The 21,239-nt window shown below is 47.4% G+C and overlaps 1 protein-coding gene across 1 annotated transcript in view; it reads right to left on the bottom strand.

Moving 5' to 3' along the window:
• The window catches only part of MAN2C1 (mannosidase alpha class 2C member 1), a 362,406-nt gene that overhangs the window by 114,958 nt on the left and 226,209 nt on the right, over nucleotides 1-21,239 (bottom strand). The window contains exons 11-14 of the mRNA XM_086959311.1: nucleotides 12,946-13,041; nucleotides 12,458-12,603; nucleotides 11,353-11,476; nucleotides 8,108-8,229 (exon numbers count right to left, since the gene is read on the bottom strand). Of these exons, the coding sequence (XP_086815437.1) occupies nucleotides 8,108-8,229; nucleotides 11,353-11,476; nucleotides 12,458-12,603; nucleotides 12,946-13,041 (488 nt within the window). The remainder of the gene's footprint in view (nucleotides 1-8,107; nucleotides 8,230-11,352; nucleotides 11,477-12,457; nucleotides 12,604-12,945; nucleotides 13,042-21,239) is intronic.

Raw genomic sequence — 21,239 nt, 5'->3', positions numbered from 1 at the left:
GTGACGATCCTTGTGGCACGCCGCAGATGACTTCAGTGGCCTCTGACTTGAATGGTGGGAGGCGGACTCTCTGGGTTCTTCCGGCAAGGAACGAGGTGATCCAATCCAGTGCTTTTCCTTGGATTCCGACGTTTCTGAGGCGTTGTAAAAGGGTTCTATGACAGACCGTGTCGAAGGCTGCGGAGAGGTCAAGGAGGATGAGGGCGACTGTGTCTCCATTGTCCAGTAGAGTTCGAATGTCGTCTGTTGCTGCGATGAGGGCGGTTTCAGTGCTGTGCTTGGCTCGGAAGCCGGATTGTGAGGAGTCGAGGGATTTGTTGGTTTCGAGGAATGCGGCGAGCTGGTTGTTGACCGCTTTCTCGATGACTTTGGCCGGGAATGGAAGGAGTGAGATAGGGCGGTAGTTTTTGAGTTCGGTGGGGTCAGCAGTGGGTTTCTTCAGGAGGGCGCTGAGTTCGGCATGTTTCCAGCTTTCCGGGAACGTTTCAGAGTTGAGGGAGCAGTTGATGACGTCTCGGAGGTGCGGTGCTATAATGGAGTCTGCTTTGTTGAAGATGTGGTGAGGGCATGGGTCTGTGGGGGATCCTGAGTGGATAGAGTTCATCAGACGGATGGTGTCCTCAGTGGAGATTGGCTTCCAGTCATTGAGGATGTTCAAGGGGGGTGGGGGTCCTGCAGGGGGTTGGGTGGGTTGGTCTACGGGTCGGTTGTCGAAGCTGTTGTGGATGTCTGCAATTTTGTTGTGGAAGAATGAGGCTAGGGAGTCGCAGAGGGCTTGAGAGGGGGTGATGTCGTTGGAGATGGCTGCGGGGTTGGTAAATTCTTTGACGATGTTGAATAGTTCATTGCTGTTGTGGGCGTTATCTAGTCGGTCCTTGAAAGCGGCTTTCTTGGCATTCCGGATCAGTTGGTGGTGAGTGCGGGTGGCGTTTTTGAAGGCGTCCTTGGTGCTGGTGGTTGGGTCTTTTTTCCAGGCCTTCTCAAGGGAGCGACAGAGTTTCTTGGATTTCTTAAGATCATCGTTGAACCAGGAGGCCTTCTTGCTGCCTAGTTTGATTTGTCGTTTTTTCAGTGGTGCTAGGATGTCGGCGCTGTTGGATAACCATTGGGTGAGGTTGGTGGCTGCTTGGTCTGGGTTTGAGGGGTGGGCTGGGGGCTTTTGAAGAAGCGATGAGGAGATCTGGTTGATGGTGATTTTGTTCCAGTTTCTTTGCAGAGTGGGTTGGGGGTGGTTGTTGGATGTGGGCTTGTTGTAGGTAAAGTGAACGCAGCTGTGGTCAGTCCAAAGGAGAGCTGTGGTGTGGCTGAAGGAGACATGTTTACTGGAGGTGAAGATAGGGTCGAGTGTGTGACCTGCGATGTGGGTGGGGGTTGTGACAAGTTGTTTAAGTCCGAGGTTGGCGAGGTTGTCCAAAAGGGTGGTGGTGTTGCGGTCGTTGTTCTTTTCAAGGTGAAAGTTGAGGTCTCCCAAAAGTATGTAATCCTCGGAGGGGAGCGCGTGTGGAGTGATGAAGTCTGTGATGTCTTCGCTAAATTGTGCGCGGGGTCCTCGTGGCCTGTAAAGGAGGGTGCCTCTGAGTGTGGTCTTGGGGTCGATGTGGATCTGGAAGTGAAGGTGTTCAGAGTTGGCGAGATTGACGTCTGAGCTGGTTGAGATGCGGATGGATTTCTTATGGACGATTGCGATGCCTCCTCCTGTGTGGCCGGTGCGGTCCTTGCGAATGATCTTATAGCCTTCCGGGATGGCAATGGTGATGTCTGGGGCTGATGAGGCGTTCATCCATGTTTCTGTTAGGAAGGCGACGTCCGGAGAGATGGTGTCTAGTAGATTCCAGAGGTCGATGGCGTGCCTGTGGACCGAGCGGGTGTTGAGTAGCATTGTAGGTGGTTGGGGTCGGATGTCTGTTGTGTGATCGTAGATGAGGAGTTGTTCTTGGTGCCGTCGAACTTGCAGGAGTTGCAGGAGAAGGGTCCATGGGTGTGTCCAGGAGCGGCTTGGACGCAGTTGGGGGAACGGCCGGGGTTAAGGGCTAGGAGGGTGGTGGCATCGTAAGTAATGCGGGAGGGGTGGACATTACGAGGACCAGGGGGTATGGCACTGGGCGCAGTCCAGGCGCAGATGGGCGTAGACGGGCTTACCTTTGGCGCACCTTCGGCGCGGCCGTAGCACGTGGACGCTGCACGTGGGGGCATTGGCCATAAATGGATGGTGGAGGGGGCGGAGCGTGGGAGGGTCAGCTGGGAGGCGGGGTCTGGGAGGAGACACGGGTGGAGGTAAATGCACTCTGAAATGGCCGCCCGGTAATAAACCGAAACTGGGGCACAGCCGGAGCTCAACTCGATACAATGTTGCCAAAGATGTACAAAAATGCTTTTAAGTTAAATCTCTCAGCCGCTATGCAGTTTGTGGCTGTGTGCAAGTTAGATTAAATTAATGTGGGCTAATAACGATACCAGGCGCTGAGTGGAGCGCTGTAGCGGGGTGGCAGGCTGCAGGAATCAGGTCAGGCAAAGCAGGCAGCAAGGAGAGCCTTCCGTCGTGAGAGCAGGGAGCAGGGGGAGCGACCGTGATGGAAGGAATCCAGACGGTCACAGGATAGGAGAGGACGGGGCTGGTGTAGTCGACAGTGTGTGGGAGGGTCAGCTGGGAGGCGGGGTCTGGGAGGAGACACGGGTGGAGGTAAACACACTCAGGCTTTCCAATCAGAAACGCTGACTCACATCAACATTATCGACATGCAAATACATAGGTCAATACCCCTACAATCCCAACCTCGGATAGAAGCTAGGAAGATATTTACCAAGGGCCGGATTCTGACCTACCATGAGACAGATCTAGAGTTTCCCCTTCTACAGCTAGATCCAGCTTATAATATTTCAGCCATGGGAACCACATTTTTCGGAATTTATGCGGGCAGCCCCTCGCCTTATAAACCACTTTCTCCGCAGCCATTTAGAGATCCATATTAGACTTCCATTCCGTAAGTGTGCGAAGGTGTTGTGCCCCCCAGTACTTGGTACTGTCTCTTTTGGCCACAACTAACCCAAGATTGGCCAACAGGAGCCTGTATAGGGGCAGGTCGATATCTGTGGGGATACCTAGGAGTAAGAATTTTACATCCAGCCCTAGGCTCTACCACTATCGTGTACCAGTAGGTTTGAATGGGTCTGCATTCCCAGAGAGTGTGAATGTATGTACCGTGCTCCGCATGACATCTGAGACAGGCGGGGTCCTCCACCCAATCCCATCCTGTGTAGGCGTTCCCTGTCAAAATAGATCCGGTGAAGGATATTATATTGTATAAAGCGCAACCTTAGTTTGATCGCTACTTCGCGCGGGTGCATGAGGGCCACTTTCCAGTCTATATCTTCGAGCGGCCCAGTGGTGAGTTCCCACTTTGCGCGAAGCGGACCAAGGTTGTCAGGCATGTTATTGACTTGTGTCTTGTATGTCAGGCATATCGCCTGGGTCAGGATCTCTTCCTGCAGCAGCCTGCCTTCAAGGGGGGCATACTCTGGCAGCGTGACACCGTCCAACCCTTCCGCATGCCAGGCGTGTTGAAGTCTAAGGTATGCATAGGCTTGGGAGCTATGAAGTTGGTATTTAGACTGAAGGAAAGAGAAGAAGGCCAGAGAGCCTCTTTCTAAAAGGTCTCCTATCTTAGAAATGCCGATAAGGCCCCATTTCCCGAAACCCCTCAATTTCCTGATCTCAGTTAGTCTAGCACTCACCCACATGGGGGTTTCCCGCGTAGGTTTCCCCTCCAATCTCTTCTGTTTTTCCGCACGCTTCCAAGCTGCTATTACGCGTTGAGTAGCTGGAAAGAGTCGTGTGGTCCCGGCACCCCCGCATATTAGGTAGTGTAATTGGGAGCGTTTATGAAACTGAAGTCTTTCCAGCCTGTATGTCGGGTGATCACCAGGAGCGTGGTTCCAGTCATTAATGATTATGAGGTGGGCCGCCCTGTCGTAAGCTCTGATCTCTGGTAAGGCCAACCCTCCGTTATAAGGGTTCTGTTGTAAGGTCTCTAGTGCTATCCGCAGGTGAGCACCGTCCCACAGGAGGAGACACAATTCACTGTTAATGGAAGCAAAGATGTTATCTGGTATTTTTTGGTATGTATTCTGAAAAACAGAGAAATTGGGGAGAGTTACCATTTTATACATGAAGGCCCTTCCAATAATAGTCAGAGGAAGTTTCCTCCACCTCTTCACATCCGCCTGAAAGTTTAGCAACACCCGTCTTATGTTATGATCCAGTCGGGCCTCAGGGTCATTTGTGATGTAGAGCCCCAAGTAGAGAAACCCCTACGTGGACAGCCGCAGGCTGCTGGGTTAAGTATGAAGCTCCAAATCTCCACTCAACAGATAGACGGTGGATTTAGTCCAGTTGATCTTATAACCAGCTAAGCTGCCATACTCCTCAAATAAGTGCAATATTCGGGGGAGTGTCTCAGCAGGTTGCGTGACAGAGCAGAATGTCATCCGCATATAGTGATATGCGTTCTTCCTCTAGAGGACACGAATCGGCAAGGAAGCCACCTAGATCGGGTCGGGTACGAACCACACAGGCCAGTGGCTCCAATATGAGGGCAAACAATAAAGGGGATAGGGGGCACCACTGCCTGGTGCCTCGCTGTATCGGCCAGTTGGCGGAAAGAGTGCCATTTACCTGGACCCGCGCTTCAGGCATATTATATAATAATGCCAGCCAATCTAGGAAGACCGGGCCGAAGCCCATTTATTCCAGAGAACGCCACATGAAGGGCCAGTGAATCGTGTCAAACGCTTTCTCCGCGTCGAGCGAGAGAAGCAAATGGGGACTGTCCCGACCTTGCACTGTGTCCATCCAATTAGCTAGATTGCGCAGGTTGAAACGTGTAACATGCTTAGGCATCAAGCCAGACTGGTCTGGCTTTATGCCTAAGCGGAAGGATCACAGTCCAGAGGCACCGCGCAAGGATTGTGGCCAAGATCTTCGTTTCAATATTAAGAAGGGATATGGGGCGGTAGGACCCACATTCCTCTGGGGGTTTTCCTTCCTTGTGGATGACCACCAACGTGGCTAGACGGAGGTCTTGCAGGAGCCTCCCCTGTTCCTTTGATTCCAGGAACATCTTAAGGAGATGTGGCGCCAGCAGTGCACTGTACATTTTGAAGAATTCACCCAGGAGGCCATTAGGGCTCGGGGTCTTACCTACCTTTTGTTGACCAATGCCTCGGTCACCTCCACCAGCGTCTGATCTCCCTCTAGACTGTCTCTCTCATCTGGTGTAAGTGAGGGTAGGTCAACAGTTTGCAAGTAGTGGCATATCTGCGGGTCTCCCACTTGAGTGCAGGCGGCGTATAGGGTCGTGTAGTACCGCGCCAAGGCTCCCGCAATACCCTCTGGAGTAGTGTGAGTGACATCTTGTTCCCTAATGGACAGCACCCATCGCAACTCAATTTCCTTCTGTCCCAACCACGCTAACAACTTCCCCGCTCTATCCCCAGTTCTGTAAAGCCTACGCTGATTTCCCAGTTGCTGTGTTCTCACCTCGTTAGTCACAAGTGCTAAGTACTCTCGCCTGGTTATCTCAAGTTGATGCAAAGCGTGTTCAGTCAGTGCGGCGGGGTCGAACCCTTCTAATTCTATGAGTGTATGTTCTAATTCCTCGATCTCCTGGGTCGCGCGTTTCTTTTTGGAGCCAGTATGTTCTGTGTTCTGTCGCGTAGTACGGTTTTGTATGCCTCCCATAAAGTGACCGCTGAAGGGACAGAGCCCTCGTTTTCAGTGAAATACAGCTCGGAATCAATCTGGAGCTTTTCAGCGACTTTCTCATCCCGCAGCCTCCATTGTGGTATGTGAGGACCACCTCCGCCACCCACTTTCATTAGTAGGTGAGAATGGTCTGATATGCCCCTAGCCAAGTATTCTATAGTGTTCACCTGCTGCATCTCTCCCGCCGGGGCCAGAAGATAATCTAAGCGGGAGAAAACCCTGTGGGCATCTGAGAAGTAAGAATATGTCCTCTGATGCCGATGGTGGCACCGCCACATATCAGACAGTCCAAACGAGTCTAAAAAACGGGCCAAAGGTATGATTTCAGGGGAGTCTCTTCGAGAGAGGGATCGATCAATCAAGGGTCTCAATACATCGTTAAAGTCTCCCCCAAGTATATGTATGGCTGGGCCAGAGTGCAAAAGGAGCGCAGTTAAGTCATATAGGGTGTGTTAATGGAGCCGAGGGGGTGCATAGACACTGACTAGGAGGAACGTCTTGTGTTCCCAAATACTCCAGACTGCTACATATGTCCCCTCAGAATCCACCCATTTTTGTGTGACATGAAAGGGAGGATTGCCACCCCTCGTGAGCCTTTGGTTAATACCGCGTGAGCCAGAGTGGTATAGTTACCCCGCCCCAGGAAAGAGCAAGTCGATCCCAACAGGTGCGTTTCCTGCAGGAATACTACATCGGGTTTATGTCTCTTAAGGTATCGGGTTACCAATCCCCTCTTCATTTTATTACCTAAACCATTGAAATTCCATGTCTTTACTGCAAAGCTATCGTCTGACATAGCACCTCAACCTTTGGATCTGTCTCAGTGCCCGTTCTCAGCGGGAGTCCAGCCCACCCACCTCCCCTTAAATACCATTCTTAAGCTAATTTCGTAAAAATCATGGTTCATGATAAATCTTCATACAATCCATTTTATTGCTGCAGTGTGCTCTGAGAATGGAACAACAGTTTCTGAACTCTTGGAGATGGTGCTACTGAGACAGTGCAATGTGTCATCTTGGGAGGTGCTTTGTGGCAGTGCGAAAGTGATCAGGCGGGAAAAGTGAAGAGAAAAGTGTTTTGGGAATCTGGTTCAACCTGGGGTACAAGATGGTGATGCTCGGTGATAAGTTTCTGGGAAAGTGACTATGATGGGGTCCATAAAGTCCTAAACCAAGCAAACAGGAGCGCCGTAGGTCAAGTTGTTTTGAGAAGTATTTTCCCATATATTTCCCATATTTAAACAAGAGTTAATTTACCATTATTTGTCACAGGAGTAAGCGTCTTATACAAAGATCTGACTAAAACACCTAAAATAATCTCGGATGTAAGAGGTTATGAACAGAATTTACAAGCTGAGATGTAGCAATAGGTATGAGCAATAGCAAATGTGTAATGTTATTCTTTATTTGAATCATACATATATGTAACCAATTTTTGGATATGTTGTACAAAACTGTGATATCAGAAATGATAAAATCAGAAAATGCCAATAAAGATATTTAAACAAAATAACACCTAAAATAATCTCTCTCCCTCCACGCACAGGAACAGATCCCGAAGGCCACAGTGACTTGTAAGGGGGAGCTTAAAAAGAAATTAGGGTGAGTAACTGCAATGATATGTGGTGTTAGACATTAAAACAGTTGTCAAGTTTACTGTGTCAGAGAATGCTGCATGGTGCCAGGAAAAATATATGTGATAAAAAGATTACCAGGATCCACCACCACAACAACAAAATGTCTGGCATACAGCCAGCTGCCATCTTGTTTCCCCATAGTAGAGGACTGGGAAAATAAAGGAAAAAATATGTCAGCATTCTGCTTCATTCATCTGTGGGTACAGGGTGGAAAGGGATATTGTAGAGTGACAGAGAGGTCACCTTTGGGATGGGGTATGGGAGGTGTTCTCTGTGGGAAAAGAACTGCTACAAAAGTCTCTCATAACTACAAGGGTCTGACTGCAGAAGTGTTGTGGTAACGTTATTGCAATTATCTTTCTTAGAGCTATGCTGCTGGTGTAGGTATTTTAGACTGAGAGAGATTGAAATAGTTACATTCATGTCCCTTCCAGATCATAGAGCCAATATCACACTCACCCGGAGAACCCCACAATACCCAGTGGAAGGCGGTGGACAAAAGGGCCAAGAATAAGACCAACTATTGTGAGGGACGGAGGTTTAGACTCTCAAAACTATGGGTTAAATCATAAACCTTAAAGTGTGAGGAGGTAACGGTTAGGCTGAGGAGCAGTCAGATGACCAATAGCAATTCCAATGAAGAAAAGGACGAGGATTCAAGCAGCTTTCTTCAAGTTCACCATACATTCTTAACAGAAAAAGGGGTTTACCTCCACAGCTGCTGAAGTCTGGCCGAGGGGTACTGGAACATGTGTTGCTGACACAGAGCAAAACAGCTCATTACTTCAACATCATGCAGGATCCGCTCGCACTCCCTGTTCCCTTTCTTAATCTGTTGTATGCGTAAACAAAAAACACCTATGTTTTCAGATCATTTTACCAAGTACACCTATGTCATGATCTCAATTTGTTTGTTTAATGTGTGAAAAGATTGAGTCTCATCCGTTGTTTTCCAATGAGAGGCAAAGTATGTGTCCCTGAATGCCAAGTGGGAATTAAGAAGTTGTTTTTTAATTCCTCAGTCACTGCGAGTACTCTGTCTCTGGTTAACCCCTTCGATGCTTGTGACGGAACCATTCCGCCATCAGTCACGGCTGAGCTGTGCTGATGACGGAATGGTTCCGTCACGACCACACCCTGTTCTGCATTGTCTAGCACAGGGGGGGGGGCAGCAGCCAAGGTGTTAATCAATTGGGATAAAATAGCACTTCCATGATTCTTCTAAAAATAGTGCAAATTTCCATGTAGGGGCTAGACATGAAAAATGGCTATGATGTTTCTGCGGAAGGTAATTGTCTAACATGTCTGTGGGAGTTGGGAGTTTTTTCATCAGCTACTATGTGGCAGGCTCATAATACGCTCACGTATTTCGTAAGTAAGCTCTGGATCTCTTGATTTTCCTGTGGGAGTAGAAAGGTCTATTCCGGACTCCTTGACTTTGTGAGATGCTGTTTTAAGCAGTGCCCACCAGCCCTATCAGAGCCATGAAAAGTAAAAAAGGGCGCTGAATATACACAGAGTGACTAGAAAGCAGTAAAAGAAAACACAAACCAGACTATAGACCGTAAAATATTGAACTTGTGCATGTTAGGATCAGGTAGGGCAAAAACTATGAAAAATAAAGTCAAACTACAACTGTATAATATTTTTGCAATATCCTAAGGGAGTCAGCATAGAAAACAGCATGGACACAAAAATGGTGTTGGCTTTAGAATGCTAGCAGTGGAGCTATACAGGTTCTGGGGGTTAAATAGTGGAAAGAAGCTAGTCAAAAACATACCCCTTATCCTAGAAAGAAACTGCCTGAAAAAAAACATAAACCTCATAAGCTTCCCTTTAGCATCGGGACACCAAAACTTACTACATGCATAGTATAGGTTAAATCACACCCCCACTTAAGTTATTTGTGTAACTCAACTGCCTAAATCATTTGTTCTAAAGAGATATACTATATGTATAATCTAGTTGGGTGCCTGGGTTAGGCTCAAGTAACGAAGCTGCACATTTTCTTACATTATCCTAAGTTTGCACAAAACTATTTCTGCCTGACAATACTTTTGTTTATACATCTAGCTTCGCATACCATTATCACGCTGCCTCGAACACCATGTAAAGGCCTTTTTAAGCACAAATTACAAATGTCGTTCTATCTTCATCCACAGGGCTATCTACATATCCATAACATTGCTAAACTATACGTACATGTCCGGGATCCCACACGTAGGACAGCAATAGGTTCCCATGCGGACAGCCGACCTTGATGCATGTGTGGCTACAGGCACCACCTCCTGCCTGGATCCATGCTGCTACCTAGCAGCTGTGCGGATATACAGCTTACTTGGTGAAAAAATGTAAGTAGCGGGATCACCTCCACATTGTCAGTACACCTAAGTGCGTGTACTAGAATTTTAAGAGGCCGTTTGTCCTCAAATCACTTCTGGTCCTGAAGAAAGCCTATCTAATTACAGTTCAAAGGCTGAAACATGTAAACCATCATCAGGATATTCAAGACCAAATTTGTCTTAAAGATATCCGCCTTATTTTTTTTTTTAACCTTGTCCTAGGACCTCAGCATTAAAGTACTTCAAGTTTGGAGGAGGATCCTAAAGACATTTTTAATCTGTACACTCACCTCACTTTTGTCACAAAAAAAACACCCGCTCCGCAGTAATCGGGCATCGAAGCACACCTAGGATGCACTCAGCACCCTAGGTGGCAACCTGATGATGCATGCCACCAACTAGGTTGGTGAGTGAGGGTTCTTCTAAAAACCCAATGGGTTTCCCTTATATTTTGGCCTGTTGATGCAGTGAAGTTGGATTTCCTCCTAGGGACTATCCTTATTGTTACTTTATGATCTATACGTACATCACAAGGATGCTTTCAATTATAAATAATGAGCATCCCAAAAGTTAAGAGGAAGAGGCACTTCAGCTGACACAGAGGGTCCCTGCATGCTGAGACCTCACCACAAAGCGGTCTGACATCTCCGTGAGGGGTGTCCAGTTCATGACCAAGACGGGCTCCTACTTTCTCTCCCACCAGGTAATGGGTTAGATCGTCCCTTGGGGGGATTCTTGGCTTCACACCTACACACCCTTTAGATACACTCAGAGTAGGGTTTGCATAGTAGGAGTATACCTGATTACTGCCTTGTTGATGAGCCTTGTTTATATGCCTGCGTATATATACTGTTTTAGCACACCAGTACAACTATATCTTCTATATACTGTTTTGTTGCTTGTAATCACTTTCAACTGCTTCTGTCTACTGATCATCGCAGCACATGTATTATATATAAGAATAACGGTTCAATAAATATAGTGAAACCGTCCCAGTGTGTATTCTCTGTATATTTCTCTGAGAACCAAAGAGAAAGAGTGACTGAGCGACAGGTTCTGATCCGATACCACGATCCCTGAGGGGTCAGGGTTGTCATGTTCAGTGGTTGCCAGAAACCACTTGCTCCCTAGTACGATTAGCAGAGCTTATGGTGGCACTGTGAGCTAGCTGGTCTCTAGGCCAACATATCCTGCAGGGGTGCTCGGAATCAGCCTCGGCACCTCACCCAAAGTTTATATGTCCAACAAACGCACAGATCCTTTGGATTAGTGGGAACTACACAACAGTAACTACCCCTTTAAAACTTCTCAGACTCCAGGTGTGCTGCTCTTTGGGGATGAGTGAGGTAAGCAGTTACTTTAATATAAAGCATTTAAGCCAGAGATGTTCTTTGTCTATTGTGCATGAGTGTTTGTATTTCATATTTAAAACATTTAAATGCATACTTTTATCATTTTCATTTCAATCACAGAGTTCTTTGTATCCTTGTCTTCCATACCTCTACCTATCGCTTCCCAAGCACCTTCAATTCACATAACTACAATGCAACACCTCACATCTACTACATAATTTCTTTCATCCTCACGAAAGCATAGTTTTCAATGATGCATACCTTTGCCTGAGTAGTGTATGTGCCATTATGCAGCTCAAGGAAGAGTTCTCCTATCCATGTGCAGAGCTGTGACACATCTTTCTCCAGCTCAGTGAAGAAGTGGTTAGGTGTGGATATGCGCACTCTGCGACCGATAAAGAAACAGATGACATTTAATAAAAGTGATGGAATAAGATGTTTGTAGAAGGAAAAGTTCTCATATGAGATTGAGAGGTACACCATGTGGGAAGGAAAGAAGAATACGTTTACAGGGAGGTGGGAAAAATATGAATAAAGAGTGGGCAGTACTGAAGCATGCTTAACATTAGACTTGGGCTGTATGTGTGAGAAGGGAGTGTGTTAGGAGGGAGCGTTTTTATTAAGAGAAATGAGTTAGGATGGCAGAAACGGGATACTATAGAAGGAAATTGGGTAGGAACTTAAGAAGGGATGTCTGTACAAGGAATAATGAACTAAGGCAGGAGGGAAAGGACACTATGAGGTGAAGAGCAGAGCAAGAGTAGGAAAGGATGAATGTGCACTCTAATGGTTCCTCGATTCCATCACTCGTGACTTCTCTCTTCAGTGGTTTGAACTGACATTAGGATGACCTGAAATGCTGCACAAATAAGCAGCATAAGCAAGTGGAAGGAAAAGGGACTGATTTGATTGAAGAATGAAAGTATGGGCAGCAGAGGGCACTGCCAAATTAGAAACTGGAAAGGAAGGTAGAGCCTGAATTAGGAAATGAATAAGAGAAAACTGGGCACTGCCAACAAGAGGTAAGATACAGGGGTTAGGACTAATTTAAAGGAAGGAAAAGGAAGGGAGGCAAAGTACCAAACAAAAGACAAAGAGGACAGTGGGAGAGGTTTATTGAGTAGAAGGAAGGGCTACTGAAGAAAAGGGGAAGGAAACAGGCACTGTATAAAAGTGTTACGTAAGGAATGATTGAGGAGCACTGTATGAGGAGAGGGGGGCTGACTCAGAAAAATAGACATTATGTAATGGGAGAAGGAGCTTGATGAGAAGCAAACAGGGCATACGAATGCAATTAACACTCGCTAAACTGCGAGTAATCTGCAAGGGTGTGGATGGAGGAGGGAGTGCAAATTAGAATTTCGACCTGGGCAGCCCATCAGTATCCCTCATTCTCTTCAGCCTGTCTAGCATTTTCTGCGTGGGACCCCCTCCGCCATCTCCAAACCCAAAAAGAGCAGCACTGTGGTTCACTCGTCCTTTGTCTCGGTTATTCGTCAGTGTCCTCAGCATCTGTGGGGAACAATCAGAATCAGAGAGTGACTGTAACGAAGTTAAAGAATAACTGCCTGACAACCACTTGGTGGTGAAATAAGTTTACTAGCGAGATACACCTACAGTAAACTGGGTAATATGAAGAAAGAAAAAAAAAACCTATTGTACCAGAGTAAGAACCAAATGCCATGTCAAGCTCATAGAATCTCTTCATAATCCTGATAGGAATTGATCAAACAGTTTTCTCTTACCAAGTACAGTGTAAAGACCTGGGTAAAAATACATACACCGGTTGCAGTATTCTTTCTTCAAAGTCTACTGTAACCCATTACAGGAAGATATGAGTGGTGCCTTCCTTACCTCCTCTACCTTAATCTTCATTTCATAGGAGTTCCCGGGAGGGAAATGGGTGAGTACCCTTGAGCCATCAATGCCCTCCCAAAAAAAAGTATGATGCTGAAATACAAGAAGTAACAAGTAAAATGAATTTGAATAGGAGTCTGTTCTCTATAAATATGGACTAATAGTTACACATAACAACCAATAACTTGTGTTTTACATAATTATATTTTGCAGCTTTGAACAAAATAGATTTTAATATTACCTATTACACATTTTATTAACACAAAAAGGATAAAAGGCAGCATCCTCCTTAATTGGGATTTTACCTGTACCATCAGGGTATCTACAGCCCTCCGCAACAAATGGAATAACTCACTGCGCCAGTGTCAAAGTGATGTATGGAAGGAATAGCACTGTATGTGTCCCACAGAGCACCCAGCCCCAGGCCCTGCAAAGGCTCCAAATTGAAGTCTCATATTTTACTAGCCATAGCGCTCTTGATACTTGTCCTTTTAATCACATATCATTGTTTCATCATGCTACTCAATATTATTTATTAATTGCTGTCATGCATGCATTTACCATGCATGTAATTGAACGCCTTGCACCTTTACAACTCCCCATATAGGCTTTTTTCCAATGCAGTGTTCGTGGTTACAAATGATATTTTTAAATATTTTTTCTTGGCTACATCTAAACCCCTCTCCAAAACTCATTATAATTATAAACTCAGTACTACTGAGTATCTTTACTCATTCCTTATCCCTAAAAACCTATTATCCCTCACTACCCCTACTTTTAAACATCCCTGAACCATGAAAAACCTTACAACGCCATACCCTTACCCATTCCTGAACCCTAAAAATCCCTTACTACCTTGTACCCTTACCAATCCCCACTATTAAAACCTCCTTACTACCACCTACCCTCATTCATCTATGAACCCTAAAAACCCCTTACCACCTCGTACTCTTACTGACCCGAACCTTAAAAAAACTGTTACTACCCACATCCTTACGTCCCCCTGAACCCTAAAAACTCTTACAACCTTGTACCCTTACCCATCCCTGACACCCTAAAAACTCTTACAACCTTGTACCCTTACCCATCCCTGACACCCTAAATGCCCATAACCCCATGCTTCCCTTTAATTCCCTTGTTTTATGTAGTGAAAAAAATGCGTGGTAATGAAGGCATTGTACAAGTAATATGGAATAATGCCCATGTTTTAATATTGCATACCATCATTACTTAATCTCACAGCGAACCTTGGTGAATTCCCCCAGATCAAGATAATTACTTTACTACATACTACCATCTTTGACAAGTGGTACCATACTTTTCAGATACTCTCACTAGTGGTATGCATGTGGTTTCCAGTAGTAGGATGCAGTCCTCATCTACTCCTTAGTTCCATCTATCAATACATTAAATAACTTTTCTTGTTTTGTAATGTTGATATTTATTTATAAATACAGTTCAAAACCTGTACCTCACCCGTCAGCTAAATATGCTCAATCAATCAATCAATCAATAAATAAATCAGACATTTATAGCGCGCACTGTAGGAAGGTACATCCTGACTATGGTTGCCCCCAACTTTTTGCCCTGTGTTTTAGCTGGTTTTGGACATAGTCGACCTGGGACCCTGCCAATCAGGACCCCAGGCCTACTGCTCTCTCTTTAAAATGGATTCCATGTACCCTAGGTACATTTCCAATTGGTACTGGGCCACCCTATCAGACCCTGTAACTCAGGGCATAGGTGTACCCAGGGCTGCCAGGGGCTGCAGCATGTATTATGCCACCCCTGGCTGGCCTCCTAAATTTGACACAACTGGCTGCATGACAGCTGGGGCAAAGTCGTGTAATCACCCTTTGCTGTAGGTGTAGTATACCTATACCTAACCCTAAAATGGACACACAGATTCCTATCAGTCACTCCTATGGCAGGCCTTGACAATCCTGAAGGCAGAGTGCTTGGAATCGTGTGAGATGGTGCTCTGGCATGAGCTGAGCCTGTCTGCAGCTTGCGGAATCAAGTCCTAATAGCTGTTCCATGATATCGCATACCATATACTCTTAAGTGCATTATAATCCTCGCGGTTAAATGCTATCTTTGGTATTGCTTTATCAAAACATGTCGAGTAAGGTGTCATACGAATTGGAATACTAACCCCTCGCCAATTCTGGCGACGGGGTTAGCATTCCACCCTTCTAGAGGGACACGACATGTATGTAACTGTGAACCCCGGTTAAAGTTAACTGAAGCCTCAGCTCCACAAAATGGATGCTGCCACCACAGACACGAGTCTGACCCCCTACAGCTGGGAGTCCTTCCAGCGAGGGGAGCCTGGACAAAGGGTTTCCTGTCAGGGGCGGTGCTAGCACCGTCCCAGACATGGTTTTGTGTATCCTGGGTAGGCAGGGCTTTACAGGAAGGTGACTGCTGAGTGGCACCCCGGTGCTCACTACGCATAGGCCGGTCTGAACCAGTTCCAGGGGCACACCAGCCCCTGGCCTGGGGAAGTCCGGCATGGCTGAGGGGTGTAACCACCCCCCACCTAGTCCCACCCATAGGCAGGACCTAGTCACCGGGTCAGCCCCCTTTTTTAGTATAAAGTTGGGAGCGAGCCCCCTGTTAAAATTAGATCATCTTTGGAATCAAGATACCACTTTCTTCGAAAGGACTTCACGATTTCTTCTTCAAGATTCTCCCTTGTGGCTAAGGAGTAGTCACCCTGCATCCGCAGGCACCATCCTAAAGAACACTGCGGTCCGCTGCAAGTCCTTCATCACGAATCCGACGACCCAGCACGACGAGACCCGGCTTCCCTGGCACCTCTGACCTCTACTCACCTCTACAGCAAAGCTGAGAATCGTGAGTGCGACGAGACCTCAAGGGACCGACGATCGCCAAGACTGCACGACATCTTTATTGCAAGCCCACCGAGTCTTCCACTGGTGAGTGCTTTGGGGTCCGAGAAGCCCCAACCCTGCGCAGCTCCAGCATCCAAGATCAGCCTCCCTGCATCTCCACGATCGGCGTGGGGCCCTTCTGCTGTTTGCTGTGCACCGCGTTGTTTGGCTACTAGCCGGCTGGCTTGTGGCCTTCTGAACGACGCCCGACGACAACTCTTCTGCTGGTCTGGTTGCTCCAGGCTGGCCCTTGCTTCCTTGTTCAAGAGAGGCACCCCGGACCCTCCTGGTCCACTCCAGACGCCATTTTAGGTCCACCGTGTGGGCTTGAATTTGCCAAGGCTTTGTTGCCCAATCCTGGGTCCAGCGACGCCGACAGCTTCTATCTTCGTGGGACAGCTCGATCCTCCATCCTGGTCGCCGACAACGCCTCCTGGTCCGTGAGATCTTCGAGTCAAGCGTCACCCACTCACCTAGTCGAGGTGGCTACCATCCGGTGCCCTCCTGGTGCCCACTGACTACTGGCTAGTAGTCTCGAACTTGGTCCCCTCTGCTTTCAGGTGTCATCTATCTTCAAGATCCAGGCTTGGATCCGACTGAACTTTCTTCACTGGTCACCGGCCAGCATCTTTTCTTCCGGCTCCTGGTCCGTCTACGAGGATTCCCGACGTCTTTTCAGACCTATGCAGCTGCAGCCCCTGGGCTAGGTAACTTCGGCATTTCGGTGCCCCAGCATAGCCTCACTATCCAAGGGTCAGAATCTACTTTCGTTTTCTCCCTACCAGGTCGGGTTCGCCCGAGAACACTAACTTTCTATTTCCTAGCTACCATAGACTTTTGTCCCGCATCTCGCGTGAGAGTGCACACACTGCACCCGAGTCCCCTAGGCCTCCTAGACGTAATCTAACGATTCCCTAGTCAAGTCCTAGCGATTCCAAAAGCTATTAGTACTGTACTTACCTGCTAGGAATTTCGCATTCCACTTTCAGAGTATATGGTTTTCCGTGCCCCTCGGGCATTTGTGTATACTGTGCTAACTTAAGTATTTTTGTAAGAGTTTTGGTTTGTGCTTAGTACCCTGTCCTCATAAAGAGTACAGGGCTGTTGTGATCTTTAAATAAATAACTGTTTATTTTCATAACACTTGTGTGGTGTCCTTTCACTTGGTATTCAAGGGGTATATGTGTGGTAAACAGCTGGCTTAACACGCCCTCTCGAGTCTTTAGCCTTAGACTGCTCGTATCCACGCTACTAGGATAGCTGGTCTATAAGGTTGACTTACAACCAATCATCAATAAGGGTTGCTGGACTGATACATAGTGTTCACTAGAATAGTGAGCACTGCATATCAGGCCACCTTCTCACATTGGTGAGCAGCGGTTGGGATTTGAGCTTGCTGTTGTTTTACCACACGTATCCTAAGAATATCTTGTTGAAAGATCACATAAGTACTGTTAGGTACATATAACTAAAGCTTAGAATACTCTGAGTTCTACTGAACCAGCTGTTGTAGCTCCTCAAGGCTTAGCACACCTTGGCTGCAACTCTTAGCAAGGGATCAGTAGGTAAACACATAGTGTAGGTAGGTGCATCACTTACACCACACTAGAAACAGTATGTCGGACAAAGGAGGAAACACTGAGGTTCCCCTTGTGTCAGTTGACCCTCCACAGGTCATCCCTTCAAGATATACTGCGCTTAGCTTCCATGAGTTACGACAAGTGTGTACCTCTAGGAAGATTAAGCAGGGGTCTAACCCCACAACTGCCTTTCTGATTGGTCTCTTAGAGACTCATGATGCAAGGAGGGCTGGTAACCCAGACCCTTCTAATTCAGATGGCAACATGCCCTCCTTACAGGGTCCCTTTGATGCCCAGGACCATCCTCTTCAGGAAGCAGATGATGCTGATGATGAGGATGATGATTTGGTATCAGGGGATGAGGCAGAAAAGGAACAGGTAGAAGTCAGCAGACTAAGCAGGTCCAACTTAAGCAGACATGAGCTTGGTACTGGGGGACCCCTGGGCCCACTCTCAGGTCCGCTTAACATTGGGAATGGACGAGTTAGGTCTCTATCAAGAGGCTCTAGCAGATCCTTTCGAACCAATGGCTCTCTCAACTCTTCTCACAGAGGAATGTCTTCCCCTAAGAGGAGAGTGTATGAAGCTGAAGAAAGGGCAGTCAAACTGAGGATTGAAAGGGAAGAACTTGCCCTGGCCAAAGAGAGACTTGCCTTTGCTAGAGAGCAACAATTGAGTGGGACAGTTCCCACTGGTGGCAGCAATAAACCTAGCAATAGGGAAAGGAGTTTTGATACAAAGCACCTGAATAAGATAGTGCCCCCCTTTAAAGAAGGGGATGACATCCACAAATGGATTACTGCTTTGGAGAGAGCCTGCACGGTGCAGGGTGTTCCCCAAAGTCAGTGGGCAGCTATCTTGTGGCTCTCCTTTGATGGTAAAGGTAGAGATAAGCTCCTCACCACAAGGGTGGAGGATGCTAACAATTACCAAGTCTTGAAGAATGTACTGGTTGATGGGTTTGGTTTAACCACTGAACAATACAGGATGCTGTTCAGAGACACCCAGAAAACTCAGTCTCAAGATTGGACTGACTTTGTTGATTGTGCCACTAAGGCTTTTGAAGGCTGGCTACTGGGTAGTAAGGTGACTGATTTTAAAGGATTGTATAATCTAATTATGAGGGAGCAAATCTTAAATAATTGTCAGAACCAGCTATTACATCAGCACCTGGTAGACTCTGAGTTGACCTCTCCACAGGAATTGGGTAAGAGGGCAGACAAATGGGTCAGAACCAGGGTTAGGCCTAAAAACCAGGGTGGTGACCAGAAAAAGGAATCAACCAAGCCTCAAGAGAAGGGTGGGGATAAATCCACAGAGAAGACTTCCCAAGGGCCCCAAAACTCCAACAAGGGTGGTGGGTCCCAGAACACTCCTTCTGAACAAAAGAAACCTTATTGCCATACCTGTAAACAGGTGGGCCATTACAAAAGTGATGCCAGTTGCCCTAAAAATGGTAATAAGGGAAATACACCCCCAGGTAATACTCCTAAACCTCCTGTTACCACTAGTGGTAATCCCCCAGGTGGTGGGAGTGCCCCCAAGAATGTGGTGGGCATTACTCTGGGCCAACAGGAGGACTATGGCTTAGCCAGGTTCCCTGACCACACTCTTGTCTGTGAGACTGGCATGGGGTTTGCCAACTTCACTACTGGACCCCACGTTTTGGGCAAGTATAGACAAGAAGTTTTAGTGAATGGTCAGAAAGTTGAGGCATTCAGAGACACAGGGGCCAGCCTCACCATGGTGAGTGACCATCTGGTCCCCTCTGCTCAACTGACCCCTGGTTTTACTTATCAGGTGACAGACATTCATGGAATGAAAAGAAGGCATCCCATGGCAGTAGTCAAGCTCAGCTGGGGTAATGTCACAGGGCCCATGAGAGTGGCAGTGACAGATAACCTACCTGTAGATTGCTTACTGGGGAATGACCTGGAACTCTCAGCATGGGCTGAGGTGGAACAAGAAACTCATTCCAGAATGATAGGCCTATCCAGACAGGTTAGTGGGGCAGTAATAGCTACAGCCCCAGTCCAAGCACCATTCCTCCCTGAAAAGGTTGGAAGGGCAGTGGTAGCCACTGCCCAGGCTCAGACAGACTTTTCAGAACAGGATAGGAGGGCTGTGACAGTCACAGCCCAAACACAGACTGAGTGCCCTCCTGAAAAGGTTGGCAAGGTTGAAATGGTCTCAGCCTCTACTCAGACAGATAGTGAGGTTGTGAAGCCTGAAACAATGGATCACTCCACTCAAACAGAGAGCATTGAGGAGGAAGAAGAGTCTTCCCCCTCCCAGACACTAGGTGAGAGCCAGCCTCCTCAGGGAACTGACTCTACCCCTGTTGAAGGAACTGCCCCAGAGGTAGTCAGGCCTAGCCTGGCAGAACCCCTGATGGCAGTGGACCCTTCCCAGGTGGGACCCAGTCTGGAGCAGGTAACCTGCACCTCTCTACCCTGCCTCAGTCAGCCCAGGGCTGAAGAGACCAGGAAGGCCAGTGGTGGACCCCAAAGGGCCCCCTGTCCAAAAGAACCCCCTAATCAGCAGATTAGGATCATTGAAGCTGGTAAACCTAGCCAAGTGAAAATAGAACAGACTCCTGAGGGATCCCCCTTAAAAGTAGTTAGGGAACTCCCACAGCTGGACACTGTTGGGCACAGCCAAACATGGGGCCTAAAAACCCCAGACCTGACCTGTCCCTCCAGTAAGCCAAACAGAGGGACTCAGCCTCCAGCTTTAGGTAGCCAGAGGCTGACCCTGAGAGCTCAGTGCATCTCAGCTAAAGAAAGAAAGGCACACATGGTGAATGGTGATTGGAGGAAGTTGAGCCCAAAGGTAGAGGAGCCTCACTTCAGTACTCCATCCCAGCATCAGCCTTCTTCTTTCCCAAGACACACCAGAGACAGAGATTCCCTATGGTGGAGACCCTCAGATACCCTTAGGGTGAGGGGTTGCCTAGTGGACCATGACACAGGGGGAAACCAAGCCAGAGCTGGTCCTTCCTTATATGGCCACTTAGGTAATAGAGGCTTACCTGGACAAGGATAGCCTTATCTCCTTTCGTTTGGGGGGGGGTTGTGTAGGAAGGTACATCCTGACTATGGTTGCCCCCAACTTTTTGCCCTGTGTTTTAGCTGGTTTTGGACATAGTCGACCTGGGACCCTGCCAATCAGGACCCCAGGCCTACTGCTCTCTCTTTAAAATGGATTCCATGTACCCTAGGTACATTTCCAATTGGTACTGGGCCACCCTATCAGACCCTGTAACTCAGGGCATAGGTGTACCCAGGGCTGCCAGGGGCTGCAGCATGTATTATGCCACCCCTGGCTGGCCTCCTAAATTTGACACAACTGGCTGCATGACAGCTGGGGCAAAGTCGTGTAATCACCCTTTGCTGTAGGTGTAGTATACCTATACCTAACCCTAAAATGGACACACAGATTCCTATCAGTCACTCCTATGGCAGGCCTTGACAATCCTGAAGGCAGAGTGCTTGGAATCGTGTGAGATGGTGCTCTGGCATGAGCTGAGCCTGTCTGCAGCTTGCGGAATCAAGTCCTAATAGCTGTTCCATGATATCGCATACCATATACTCTTAAGTGCATTATAATCCTCGCGGTTAAATGCTATCTTTGGTATTGCTTTATCAAAACATGTCGAGTAAGGTGTCATACGAATTGGAATACTAACCCCTCGCCAATTCTGGCGACGGGGTTAGCATTCCACCCTTCTAGAGGGACACGACATGTATGTAACTGTGAACCCCGGTTAAAGTTAACTGAAGCCTCAGCTCCACAAAATGGATGCTGCCACCAC

This window comes from Lissotriton vulgaris, chromosome 2_2 (genome assembly GCF_964263255.1).
Source record: "Lissotriton vulgaris chromosome 2_2, aLisVul1.2, whole genome shotgun sequence".
In the NCBI taxonomy this organism is placed as follows: Eukaryota; Metazoa; Chordata; class Amphibia; order Caudata; family Salamandridae; genus Lissotriton; species Lissotriton vulgaris.
The sequence above is the reverse complement of the archived record's forward strand: the minus strand, read 5'-3'. Positions and strand labels throughout refer to the sequence as shown.